Here is a 13,897-nt window from a genome sequence, read left to right on the forward strand (position 1 = left end):
TGGAACAAGGATGTCCGAGGATATGAGGACTAGTTCAATTTTCTAGATTTTCTGATTTTAAAATGTCTTTCACAAACAAAAAAGGATTTTTCCATAAAATCATCCATTATGATTTGCATATATCGACCATTTCCATGACATTTCGGGCATATCATCCCAAACATGCATGCTAGGTTGTTATGCAACTTCGATGATCAGGGGGATTATTCTTGCGATATAGAAGAAGAAGACGAGGGTCAGATAGCTATCTAGAGGGATTGGGTTAATTTTGAAGAATCTAAGCCTCCCACCGAAGAAGAGCCAATTGTTGTTAACATTGGAGAATTTGAAAATGTCAAGGAAGTGAAAATCGGAGGACATTTATCGCGGGCGGACGCGTCCAGGATTACAGAGTTGCTCAAAGAATATCAAGATATCTTTGCATGGTCATATGCGGATATGCCAGGACCGGATCCGAACATTGTAGAACATGCATTACCCATTAATCCAGGATGCAAACCAGTGAAGCAATCATGCAGAACGATGAAACCCGAACTCTCGGACAAGATTAAAGAGGAAGTGATGAAACTTCTTAAAGTTGGCTTTATTGAAACCATTCCTTACGCGGACTGGATTGCTAACATCGTCCCCGTCATAAAGAAGGACGGGAAAATTCGAGTGTGCGTGGATTATCGGGATTTGAATAAAGCAAGCCCGAAAGATGATTTCCCTCTACCACACATCGACGTAACGGTTGATAGCACAGCGGGGTTTGAATTGTTTTCGTTTATGGACGGGTTCTCCGGATACAATCAAATACCGATGAAGGAGGAAGATAAGGATAAAACTTCATTCACCACCCCTTGGGGAAACTTTTGTTACAAGGTCATGCCTTTTGGGCTAAGAAATGCCGGGGCAATGTATCAAAAGGCCATGGTGACTTTGTTTCATGATATGATACATAAAGAGATCGAGGTATATGTTGACGACATGATCGCCAAATCCAGACCCGGAGAAGATCACGTTCAAATATTGAGAAAATTATTTGATCATTTGAGAAGGTATAAGCTGAGGTTAAACCCCAACAAGTGCATATTTGGGGCAAGATCGGGAAAGTTCCTCGGTTTCATGGTCAATAACGGGGGCATTGAGGTGGACCCGTCCAAAATAAAAGCAATCATCGACATAGCCGCTCCATCGACAGTTAAGCAAGTGAGAAGCCTTATTGGGAAAATTGAATTACATCGCCAGGTTTATATGCCAACTCTCCGACACGGCTAGACCATTTTTCAAACTTTCGAAGAAAGGCGCCAAAGTGGTCTGGGATGCCGAATGTCATCAGGCATTGGAGAAGATCAAACAGTATTTGATTTCCCCACCAGTCTTGGTACCACCTATTCCAGAATACCCGCCGACATTATATTTGACGATCCATCAAGAGTCGCTAGGAGCATTGTTGGCACAAACCAATCCTAAAGATGGAAAAGAGAGAGCCATTTACTACCCGAGCAAAAAGTTCACCACCTCAGAAATGAATTATTCTCCCATCGAAAGGACCCGTGTTGCAATAGTTTGGGTACTTCGCAGATTGAGGCAGTACACTCTGCATTATCACATTCAATTGGTGACAGAGAATGACCCGATTAAGTATCTGCTAGAAAAACCAACATTGGTTGGGAAACTAGCCAAGTGGCAAGTGATGTTGTCAGAGTTTGACATAAGAAGTTCACCTCAGAAATCTGTTAAGGGACGCGCTATAGCAGATTTGCTAGCGTAAAGCTCTCGGTCAGAGCCAATTCCGGATAAAATAGAAGTTAAAGATCAAGTCCTGGCGTTAATGTAAGACAAATGGACTATGTATTTCGATGGTGCGGTTAACCTATCGGGAGCCGATACTGGGCAAAGGCTGATATCCCCGGAGGGTTAACATTACCCCGTTACGGCAAAGTTGGTATTTCCATGTACCAATAATGTGTCCGAGTACGAAGCATGCATCATGGGCTTACAGTTAGCCATTTCCATGAAGGTGCAGAAATTACAGGTGTATGGCGATTCTATGCTAATTATTCTTCAAACTCAAGGAGAATGGAGAACAAAGGATTCCAAGCTCATCCCGTATCATGAGTTTTCGGAAGAACTTGCTTTTGAATTCGAAGAAATATCTTTCGAATACTTGCCCGTAACGCAAAATCGGTTTGCGGATGCCTTGGCAACATTAGCCTCTATGTTGCGGGTGACAAACGGGCTGGATATAAAACCTTTGAGAATTGATGTGATCACCCGGCCAGCTTATCGCATGCCGATAGAAGAGGAATTTGATGGTGAACCATGGTATCATGATATCAAGAACTATCTTATGAAAGGAGAATTTCCTGAAGGGAGTCAGGCTGGAGATAAAAAATATATTGCCAAGATGGCTACCAAATTCTTTGTGAGCGGGCAAACTCTGTATAAAAGGTCATTTGATTCGATATTGCTCGGGTGTGTAGACGCCAAGGAAGCGAACATACTCATGAAAGAAATTCACGAAGGAGTATGTGGGCCTCACATGAATGGTCATCTCCTTGCAAAAAAGATCATGCGACTCGGTTATTATTGGATGACCATGGAGTCAGATTGCAATCAACATGTGCGGTCATGTCATCAATGCCGGATGTATGGAGATAGGATTAATGCTCCTCCAAATGAACTTCATCAAATGTCAGAAGCTTGGCCTTTCTCTATGTGGGGGATAGATATTGGGCCAATAAACCCCGCTGCTTCAAATGGTCATTGCTTTATTATGGTGGCGATTAATTATTTCACCAAATGGATTGAAGCCAATTCTTACGTAAACGTCACCGCAAAAAGCGTAGCAAGATTTATTAAGAGAGATATAATCTCTCGCTACGGATCTCCCCAGGCAATTATCACGGACAATGGGTCCAATTTGAATAACAAGATTGTCGACGATCTGCTGGATCACTTTGGCATTCGACATCTTAACTCGTCTCCTTATCGCCCGAGCATGAATGGGGCGATTGAAGCCGCAAATAAAAACATCAAGAAGATCCTGTCGAAAACTGCGGAAAATTATAGGGATTGGCATGAGAGGCTACCCTTTGCATTGATGGCTTATCGAACTTCGATCCGAACTTCAACCGGGGCAACTCCTTATTCCCTGGTTTATGGCATGGAAGCAGTTTTGCTCGTAGAAATGGAGATTCCATCCTTGAGGGTACTATCAGAAGTCAAACTTTCTGAAGCTGAATGGATACAGCAGAGGTGGGAACAGTTGAATCTAATTGACGAAAAACGCCCGAAAGCCATCCGTCATGGCCAAAGTTATCAGAAAAGAGTAGCCAAATCGTTCAATCGCAAGGTGAAACCAAGATATTTTGAGGTGGGAGACCTCGTAGTGAGAAAGACAACGCCAAACGCCGCTCATCCGGGGGGTAAATTCACCCCAAATTACGAGGGTCCATATGTTGTCAAGAAAGTGCTTACGGGAGGGGCCTTGATTCTTGTAAATTCAGAGGGAGATGAATTGGGATATCCCGTAAATGCTGATGCAATAAAGAAATATTATCCCCGAAATAAAATCGGAAATGATTATGGCTCTCTTCCGAAGGATCCGAGTCGCCATAGAATTACCGCATTGCATTCATACATACATGCATACATACATACATGCACAAAATTTGCGGGGTTCAAAAACAGGAAATCCGAGACCCAACCTGTTCAAGAAGAGCTAGGGGTTTGTTCATCTCAAAGCAATGAAAACAGGTGATATGTATCTGTTCCATTACTCCTATTTTAATCCCATTGCTCATCAAGTGATCGTGTCTTTTTGCCAAGGTACGACGATCAAGCACAAAAGACGACCAAAGATCGACGTCGGAATAGATGCAAGAATTCTTTCCATCATCTCACAAGACGAGAGACGGTTGTAAATGTCGGTAATTCACAGAGGCCTTTGATTTCGGAATTAGACTTTTTATTGGTCATGTCACCCGCATTCATCTTCAAAAACGGAGGTTATTCAAATACATTTGGAACATGCATAGTGAACCATAAATTCCCTTTGAGGGTATGAATTGAAAAACAGAAAATAAACTTTTTCAACAAGAGTTGTTTAAACCATTCATTGGATATTTCCTCGGACGAGAGGCAAACCTTATCCAAACACGTCCCATACACACTTGAGAGATGAGTGGAGTGGAAGGTATAGTAAAACCTTGACCTGCGGACATAGGGGTTATTCGCAGCGATTACATGGATTGAGACGACGGAGGCATTCATTTCTCTATCTTAAACACTACAGGTGACCATTGATAACCCCTTTGAACGGCGGTTTCATTCTTTACCCCTGTCAAGAACCACCCCTCATTGGGGTCAAATGGAGGTAAGTCCGGCAATATCGGGAGGAAAATGGTTAGAAATTTTCTTGCTTGGACTAACATCAATCTTCGTGTGTTGCTTATACGATAATTCAAGTGCTTTAGGATGACGAAAAGCACTCGTTTCTCTATCTTATACACTTTTATCCTTTGCATAGCCCAATTGAGCCTGCATATTCGTTTCATGAACCCCCGTTGGTGATCGCTGCATATATCAAGGTGTGAGCGACAACACTCCAAGAACGGAAGAGTTCAAGAAATAAGATTTACAAGAAATTCTTAAGCCCATCTTGGGGCATGCTAGAACTTTCAATTGAATATCTAGCACAACCATTGAAAATCTTATTCCTAAAAAGAAAGGAAAAGGTGGGATTTTGAAAAAGAGCAAGAAAGAAAAAGCCGATCCCGGGCATCAAGAAAAAGCAAAGTGCTTGGTAAAAGCAAGGCCAATGCCCATTCAAATATTCGTACACCGATGAACCATGTGTTCGATCTTGTAAGTATCAAAAGATTCCATGATATCTTTATCTCCAATGAGATTTGGTTGTAAAAAGAAAATCCCCAGGTGAGGTAGATCACTCAGTAGTTATGTCATTCTCGGATGACCGGAACGTAGATAAAAGTTTGCACCATTCTGATGTGATAGAGGTGCTATCTAAAGACAAATGTGTACTTTGAAGACCGAGAATGCTCTCCAAAGAATTTTAGGTATACCTTCAAGATTAGAAACATTCTTCGAAGGATAATCCCTAAGGGTCGATATCGGTGGTAAAGCTGCAATGATCACCAACGACACACCCATTTACATGTTACGGGCCCAAAAATAAACCTTTTTCGGTCCCCAATCCTTACCTACGTTACAACCCCGAAAAGTCTTTTCCGATTAAAGCACTTGGATTAACGTAGAAGCTTAGCTCGAAGAAGTACGAGCAAGATCATTTCTTTCTCATTTTGCAGGTTTCTTGACTTGTAAACCCGGAGCAGATGTTGAAGATTTTCGTTCAAATAGCCTTGACTCAATTGTGAGTCCCACTTGGAAACCATTGTCCAAGCCCAACATTACGGTCCTTTCGAAGACCTCCCGATCGATCAAGATGTATGCGCTGCGAATGATCCCGAATCCTAGGCATAGGTTCGATAGGAAATTTGAGCGCTTTCAAAATGAAAAAACCGTTATCTCGAAATGGTGAGAAGCCCTCTTTGATGAGAATACTCCAATGGATGTTTTAACCAAACTCTTTTGGTAGTTTCAGATCGTTGGATTCAAACTTTCCTCACAAGGAATTTTTGATCACTTTAGCATGTTGCCGGATGTTTTGGATAACCTCCGACATCATAATACATCCATTCAGACTTTTTCATGACTTCGATTTAAGTCATAGAAATTTTGTCGGTTCGATAATGTATTCCCCATAAAAGATGGATAATCTTCTCTTGTGGAGAAAAATTTTCAGGTTTAAACTTCTGCGGGACTCATGGAAACCCCAGATCCCGTAAGGACGTCTTTCGTGGTAAGAAAGAATTTCCACTTTTTGATGAGAAAAGTTTTCGGGTTTAAACTTCTGCAGGATTTCTGGTAACCCCGCATCCCGTAATGACACCTCTTTCGTTAAAAAGAATTTTCAGATTCGATTTTCTGCAGGATTCCAAGTATCCCCTAAATCCCCGATCAGTCATCTTATTAGGTGAACCTTTTAGTAGGTAAGCCTTTTCTAAAGATTTTTGACAAGTCCCGAAAGTGGGATAAATCATCTTACAGGTAAAACCTTTTAGTAGGTGAGCCTTCTCCGGACCGATCCACCGGATGGATCAAATCCTTCGACGAATCCCACAGACGGGATAGGTCGTCTCTAGAATCCCTTCAAGTAGGAATTCTTTTTATGGGCTGATCCACCATACGGATCAAATCTCCCGACGAATCCCACAGATGGGATAGGTCGTCTTCACATTCCTATTAATTAGGAATTCCATTATGGTTTGACCTACCATACGGATCAGAGCTTAACCTCCCTAGGACATTCTGACGATGAATCCCTAGGTATCTTCTAGAATCCATCCATATTCACGGGAAAACCTCTGGAGTTTCGGACAGGTAAGTGCCAGGTAAATCTCTTCCTACTCTCATCTTATATCCACCGCATGGAGCCTTATTTTGGATAAAAAGCTTATCAACGGGAATGCTTGAAAATCAAATGTCACAACTCTTTCTTTTCTCTTTCCCCAATCGAGTCGATTAGATTTCAGGTGTCACCTTATCTTTGGAAGTGACCTCTCACGAGATCACTCCCAAAGAGGGGCAGTTGTTGACACCCGATTTTTAGTCATTTTTTTTTCGATTTATTTTTTGAAAATTCATAAAAATTCACAAAAAAATTAGAAAATTGTAAAATCAACTTTGGTAGCCTTGGCCAAGCTCAAGGAACCATTTTTGATCAAAAAATAATTTTTCATATTTTTCGCATTTTTTGATATTTTTCAGAAAATAGGAAAATACCCAAAAAATCAAGAAAAATACCATTCGAGGTCACAAAAATACAGAAAAATGGTCAGTATTTTTCTTTTAATTTTCTTTTCACTTTGACCTCTTAAAATTTGAAAATTTCAAATCGAATTTGTGTGTTCCTTCACAAATACAACCCACAAATTAAACATAAAAATACCATTTTGGGTCATTTTATTTTCTTTCTCCATTATTGAGGGTTGTGACATGATTCTCTAGTATTCCACTTCACATTCTGATCCAATTGCAGGTTAATTTGCTCAATTTTGGCACTAGAGACTTAATTGCACAAAAATTCCTTTCATTTTAGTCCCTATCATGCCAAATCCGAAATTAAATCTTCCTAAGAGACACCCATGGAACCCCATGACCCCTATCCTATAATTGTCCACTTCCTGAATCTAATGACGGGCTCAATTGATGCTAATTCTTTCATTAAGGGTTCCAATTTTGTAAAAATCGATTTCGGATCCTACCCAACATTTGGGGTTTTCTCTCAATTTCAAAGAAATTTTTCACACAAATCACATTTTCAAAGGGAATCCATGTTGGGAAAATGATTTTTGGCATCAATTTCATAAAAAATGTTGATTGCTACCTCAATTCGGCCTTTCATTGCGCGAACCGGGCCCGCCGGGTCGGGCGGGTCCGACCCGGCGACCGTGGATCGTTCATCGTCTCCCCCAAAGCTCCACGGGCGCAAAAGGATGGGAGAGAACCGGTTTTACGAAGGGATTTTTTTTTCAAAGAAGCTTCGAGAAGGTTCGACGGTTAGAGGAAATCGGTTAGGAGGAAAACAAACGAAAAGAAAGCGCTCGTAAACAAAAAGGGAGAGGGGCATTCTGATTCAAAAAAGGAAAAAGGGGAGAGAGCGAACGGGAAGAGGAGGGGGACGCCATTAGAGAGAGGAGCACCGAGAGCTCAAAGCTTCGTCGCCGGCCGGCTCGAGCGACGCCTTCCCTCGCCGATAGCATCACTCGAGTCCTATCGGTCTCGCGAAGATTTTGAAGCTTCCCGCCGTCGCCATCAAGCTCGAAACAGGTGAGCTTCCTCACCGTTTTCCAGATTCGACTTCTCGTAGCCCGACTCCATTAGATCGTTGTTTTTCCGTGCTCTTTGGCTTAAAATATTCCTGCGACTCTCCCGAACCTGTCTTTGTGCTTCCTCCGTGGTTTCTAATGCATGAAATCCCTCGCATCGACTTCATACCCCCGCGGTCCGTAATGAGTTTGTGAGCTCGTTTACTCTTGAACCAAAGCAATCGGACTTCCAGATAAGTATCCTAAACTCTATAGATATCGATCACCGGAGCTGATGGTAGATTTGATGTGTGGATTTGTATGTTTCGTGACAACCGAACACGCGTGTTCGATCAAAGCTTTGTCGGGTTGAGTTAGAACTATTTCTCGTCCGAAATCTCGGGTATATTGATTCGGAGTTGATAAGAACTAGATTTGCAGAAGAATCGTCGATTTTTGTCGTTGTTTTCATATCTTTCTTTAGTTCGCCGGAAGTTGCAGGTTTGGCCAGAAGTTGGAGGTCGGTGTAGGTTAGTTCCGGCTTGTCGTTTGGGTCAAACTTGGGATATGTGGATGTAGGATGGTTGAGGAGTAGAATGAACGAAAAATCGGGAAAGAATCTGGTGGTTTGGGCTTCGGAATCGAATTCCGGCGAGGCGCCGGCGAGCTTCGCCGGTGCCGATCGTCTTCTCAAGTGAACGGGTTGACCAGTCAACCGAGGTTGACCGAGTCAACGTCCATGTGTCGCCGACGTGGCAGCCACGTGGCAGCCATGTCGGCGAATTTGTTACAACAGAAAAAAAATGATCCGACGGCCTTGCACCCGCCACGTGTCGAGATCTTTGAATTTTAAAAAATAAAATCATTTTTCAAAATTATTCTTTTTTTCGAAAAATAAAAATCCGAATTTTGTGATCGCGCGGCCCAGGTTTGGCCGCGTGTCACCATCCCGATCGTTGGATCAAATTTTCGAATTTTCGAGTAATAAATAAAAAATCATTTTCAGAAAATAAAAAATAGCGGGATCGTACGGTCACGATTTGTTAGCTCCATTCGATCCGGACCGTTGATCCGTCCCTTTAAATCGTGCGGTAGAGATTAAGTCTACCTTTGATCCGAACTGTTGATTTCGGTCGTGTGATCTGACCGTCGTCTTCACACCACGTGGCACAATCTAGACCTTTGTTTGATTTTGGGCGGGATTTTTGAAAATCCGCGCGCGCCGAGACTCAAACGGCGCCGTTTTGGGGAACACCGGTCCGGGCGCGGGTCCGAACCGGGCGGACCGGTCCGTGGACCGGGTTGACTCGGTTCGTTGACCGAGTTGACCCGGTCCCCCAAAAAAAAATTTTGAAAAATCATTAAAAAATCGAAAAAAAAATTAGGAAAAATTGTAGAAAATTCACAAAAATTCCAAAAATTCTCAAAAATTGAGGAATGGCCACAATCAACTGGCCAATCCTATTTTTGAGATTTCTCCTCTCGATCTTTCCAAAAATGACAATTTTTCCCCTCAAGGGCAAATTGTCCCCAAAAATTTCATTAAAAATTCTAAAAAATTCCAAAAAATGTCGGAAATTAGGAAATGGGTCAATTTAGGTGGCCAATCCTATTTTCAACATTTCTCACTCCAGATTTTTTCCGAAATGACGATTTTTCCTTTTTTGGCAAATCGTCTCCAAAATTTCTTAAAATTACGATTTTGCCCCTCATGGGCAAATCGCTTCCAAATCATTCCCGACCTCCTCTTATGCTTTGAATACCCTTTCTCTAAGCCAATAGGGCTATATTAGGAATGCCATGATGATTTGGTGTGCTTTTATTCGCATGTCATGGATTCTTTGATTTGCGTATTTACTTTAATTGATCGTGATTTGCTAGGATAGTCACCGCCATCCGCATGAACTCCTAGATTAGGATCCGTACCCCACTCTTCCGCATGAAATCTCGAAGTTAGAAAAATCCATTCAACTTAGGTACCGAAAGGGCGTCAACTCTGATAGTTGGCGTAACTAAGTCCCCGAACTCACCTCTCTGGTTCTCGCAGAATCGAATAGAAACTTCCGACTATTCGATAGGGTTTCCAATCGTACCTTCCACGAAACGATTGGTGGCGACTCCTTGACATGCACACGTAGCACATGTCACTAGACCGCACTAAAAGGTCGACTACGATTTTATCCTCCGCCGCGATTTGGGTAATGGGCCTTGGGAGAGGCCCGCGTCCGAAGGTCCACACGCCATCGGGCCGGAAGGGCGACCCATTAGCCCACGATCTCCCGCCGACGAGATCGAGGGTCGCGACATATGCAAAATCAACATACCACTAACCCAATATTTGCTTGTAGAGTCATGGGATAATATCTCCTTCTTGGATGCAAAATGCTAAAGTTCCCCTTATTATTAGCTTCCCTCATTTGTGAAATTTGTAGCAATTGTGCTCCAAGTTCTTTCGACGTTTTTGTAATTGGAACATTACAATATTGAGTGTCTCTATATTACATACAACTATACCTAGATATCTTTAATGATAGGCCATTGGAAGTGAAAGTAGAAGTGTCGTGAAGATCCAACTTTTTGAAGTTAGAGTGGAATAAATTCAAGGATCTATATGGCCTAGAAGCGTTCAATAGTCGTCCATTCACCAAGAAAGGGTAAAAAAAAGGAAAACACAGCATATAATGAAAGAGGAAAAGGTAAAAAGAATTTAAACGGACATATTAATCCAACTATTCTCCACCTTTTGCAATGGCTCTACCGATTAGAATAAGTTCTTTCTAATTTTTATAAATGCTTTTCAAAAGTTGCTAATAACCAAGAAAAAGGGAAAACTACTCAAAATGTCCTAAACATATTGCAATTGTGTCACTTTCGTCCTAAACCTTCTTTTTTTTCCAATTCAGTCCTAAACCTTTTGTAAAAAGTGAGAGACTCGCCGCAGAGGCAGCAGAGTAGACGAGTGCCGCTACAGCAGAGAGGACGGTTTGGAGGGAATGCGCCACAAAACTTTCACAGTCGACCTCGGGCGCAAGGAAGGGTATTTGTGGTTACCCGTGAAGAGGCGAAGGATTCGCCGACCGTTACATGTACGGTTCTCTTGCACAAGCATGTCGCATATGCTTTGTTTGATCCAGGTGATACGCACTTATTTGTAGCTGCTAGGTTTGCTGAATTGGCTGGTTTAAGTTTGTTGCCTTTGGATGTTGTTTTTAAGATTTCTATGCCTTTAAAGGATAACGTAGTTGCTACCGTAGGCTGTCTTGATTGTAAGTTGGCTATAAATGGTCATGAGGGTAGGATAGACCTGATTGTGCTAGAGATGTTTGACTTTGATTTGATTATGGTGATGGACTGGCCGACAAGGCAGAAAGTCATAGTGGATTGTAGTCGTAAGGTCGTGCGGTTTAACCCATCAAGTGGAGGTAGCTTTGAGTTTATTGGAAGTCGAGGTGGGACCTCGACGCTTTTGGTTTCATCATTGGAAGTGATGCGTTTGTTGGAAAGTAAGTGTCAAGGATACCTAGCGACGGTAGTGGTAATATGATTGAGACTCACAAGGAAGCGAATAGAAGTCAGAAAGCTTTAAGTATAGATTTGAGTGGTGAATGTGCTTGCGGTTTAATAATTTACTTAAGAACAATAAGTCGAGATGGACATAGCATATCAATGGCTTTGGATGTGAAATTTGAGGATTGATTTTGGTGGATCATAGGTTTGTAATTGTGCTAATTCCCGATTATTTTAGATATCGATTGTTGTGGAAAGGCTCTAATTAATTGATGATGTGAGGTTCGGGAAGCGAGCAAGAAACACTTCGACGAAGGACCAACTGGATTAGATGATTATAGTTTTGAACTGTCAATGACCAAACTTGAGGATGTAGTATAGTGGTCGACGTGAGATTGGGCGATAAGTTGGGAAGGCGAGGGTTTAGGTTTAAATCGTTGGAGTTTGGTGGTTAACCTATTGGGAAAGATGGTGGTGATTGATAATTCTGGATCATAGGTTTGAATTTGTGTGGTGCTTTGATGGTTTAAGTTATTGGTTTTTATTGACGGCCCCGATTGATGAGAAAAAGATTCACAAGAAAGTGAACGACGAACGCTTGAACTAAAGGCCGGTGTGATTGAGTGCATATGAGAATTATTTGGATCGCGATCAAACATGAGGCTATAGATTGACCTTAGGAAATGGATCTCTGAGATGTATTAGTCGCATGTGGAGTTAAAAAGTTCGAAATGATAAGGATTGAAGTGAAAAATACTTCCAAGAGTGCATAACATAGCATCTTGAGCGTCATATGAAAGATGGTTAGTGGGAGGAGATGCCACGGTTGAGTGATACCTTTATGTTTCTCGGTATTGGTAAAGGTCGGCTTGCATCTCTGAGAATAGGTCGGAGAGAACCTCTACTATGTGATTAGGATAAGCTTGAAATGATTGGAGACCCTACGAGCTAGTTGACAAGCGACCCAACATTGTCGTAGGGAAGTGTACACCATTTGATGACCGTAACCAATGGAACCATAGGCAAACAGACGGAACAAAGGATTGTAGAGACAAACAAGAAAGGTTCGTAATGGCAAGTTATGAGTGGATGATATAGTGGGGATTGCCACTTGAGTTTTTAAGTTACTAAGATCGGTGATGACCCAATATAAGGTTAAGAATGCGATATGTGACAATTAAGGAAGGTACGTGATTAGAGTGTGCATCGGAAGCATAGTGAGGCCACATAGTTTCTGGAGATAATGACCATAAGGGTCTTGCTTTGGTTAAGGCAAAAACCTGGTCAAAAACCTATCGTAGTAGCTATAGTATTAGTCATGTTAGCAAAAAGAAGTATCGGAATCCGAGACAGTACTTTTGGTGGATTGGTTTGAAGGCTGATGTAGCCAAGCACGTGATGAAGTGTTAGCCGTATCAGCAAGTCAAGGTGCATTATGGTAGATCTAGTAGATTGCCACAGCCATCGGAGATTCCAAAAAAAAAAAAATGAAATGAGAGCATGTCACAATGAACTTATGATGGAATTGCCTTGAAGTCAAAGGAGACATGGTTCAATTTGGGTTGTAATGGGCGATTGATAAAGTCTCGCTCATTTTGTAGCGGTAAGAAAGGATTTTGCTCCGGACGGATATGTTAAACTATATGCCCCACAGATAGTACGTCTTTAGGAAGTGCCGGTAATGATCACTTCGGATCACGATTCCAAGTTCACCACCACATTTTGAACAAGTTTACGGATCGCTTTGAGAACGAAGCTGCAATTAGTGCGAACTACCATCCACAAACGGGTGGCCTGTCTAAAAGGATAAGTCGGATGCTAGGCGATATGTTGTGGGACGTGATTTCGTCTAGTACGGGGAAATGGCAATAGCCTCTATTTGTTTGCTAGCTAAGATATTGTTAATCCTTGAGTAGGGATGGCTGATTTCTATGGTTAATTGTCGATGTAGGCTGGCAATCGATAGCTCGATTGGAAAGCAAGTTCGTGTGGTTACAATTTAGTTTTGGATTTTTGGAGTTAGATGATTTAACCTATCTAGATGAATTGTGGATACGGAATTGTGGCGGATTGGTAATTGAGGATCACAGATTTGAATCTGACTTGTGTATTGACAATCGAATTGTAGTTTTAGTGTGCCGAATTGAGAGAAGGATTGGTGTGAAATGAGCATATTATGACGAGCAATGAGGATGTTATGAGGTGTCAATATCTCCATCCTTTTGGGGAGTTACAATGGTTGAATTTCGAGGACGAAATTTTCTAAGGTGGGGAGAGTTGTGACGCCCTGAAAATTCGTAGTCCGTTCGTAGACCGAGTTTAATTAAAATGATTATTATTAGATTTTAGTCGGTGCAAAATTCGGACCGTAAGGACGTAAGTGGCGAATTTTGGACGAGTCCCGATTTGTCGTTCGGTTTTGAATAGGTCTCGAAATCTCGGTAGCCGCGATTTCGGATTTCTAATCCTCGCGCCCGAACCTAATTCTGACCGAACCCGATCTATGAGAAGAT

The 13,897-nt window shown here is 41.9% G+C and overlaps 1 protein-coding gene across 1 annotated transcript; it reads left to right on the forward strand.

The window, feature by feature from the left end:
• The first annotated feature begins 522 nt into the window (after nucleotides 1–522).
• LOC125313654 lies at nucleotides 523–1,756 on the forward strand. The gene is made up of 2 exons (XM_048273458.1): nucleotides 523–915; nucleotides 1,322–1,756. Exons 1-2 carry the CDS (start codon nucleotides 523–525, stop codon nucleotides 1,754–1,756), a joined length of 828 nt encoding a protein of 275 aa, XP_048129415.1.
• The last annotated feature ends 12,141 nt before the right edge of the window (nucleotides 1,757–13,897 follow it).

The sequence above is a fragment of the Rhodamnia argentea genome, chromosome 2, assembly GCF_020921035.1.
Source record: "Rhodamnia argentea isolate NSW1041297 chromosome 2, ASM2092103v1, whole genome shotgun sequence".
NCBI classification, from domain to species: Eukaryota; Viridiplantae; Streptophyta; class Magnoliopsida; order Myrtales; family Myrtaceae; genus Rhodamnia; species Rhodamnia argentea.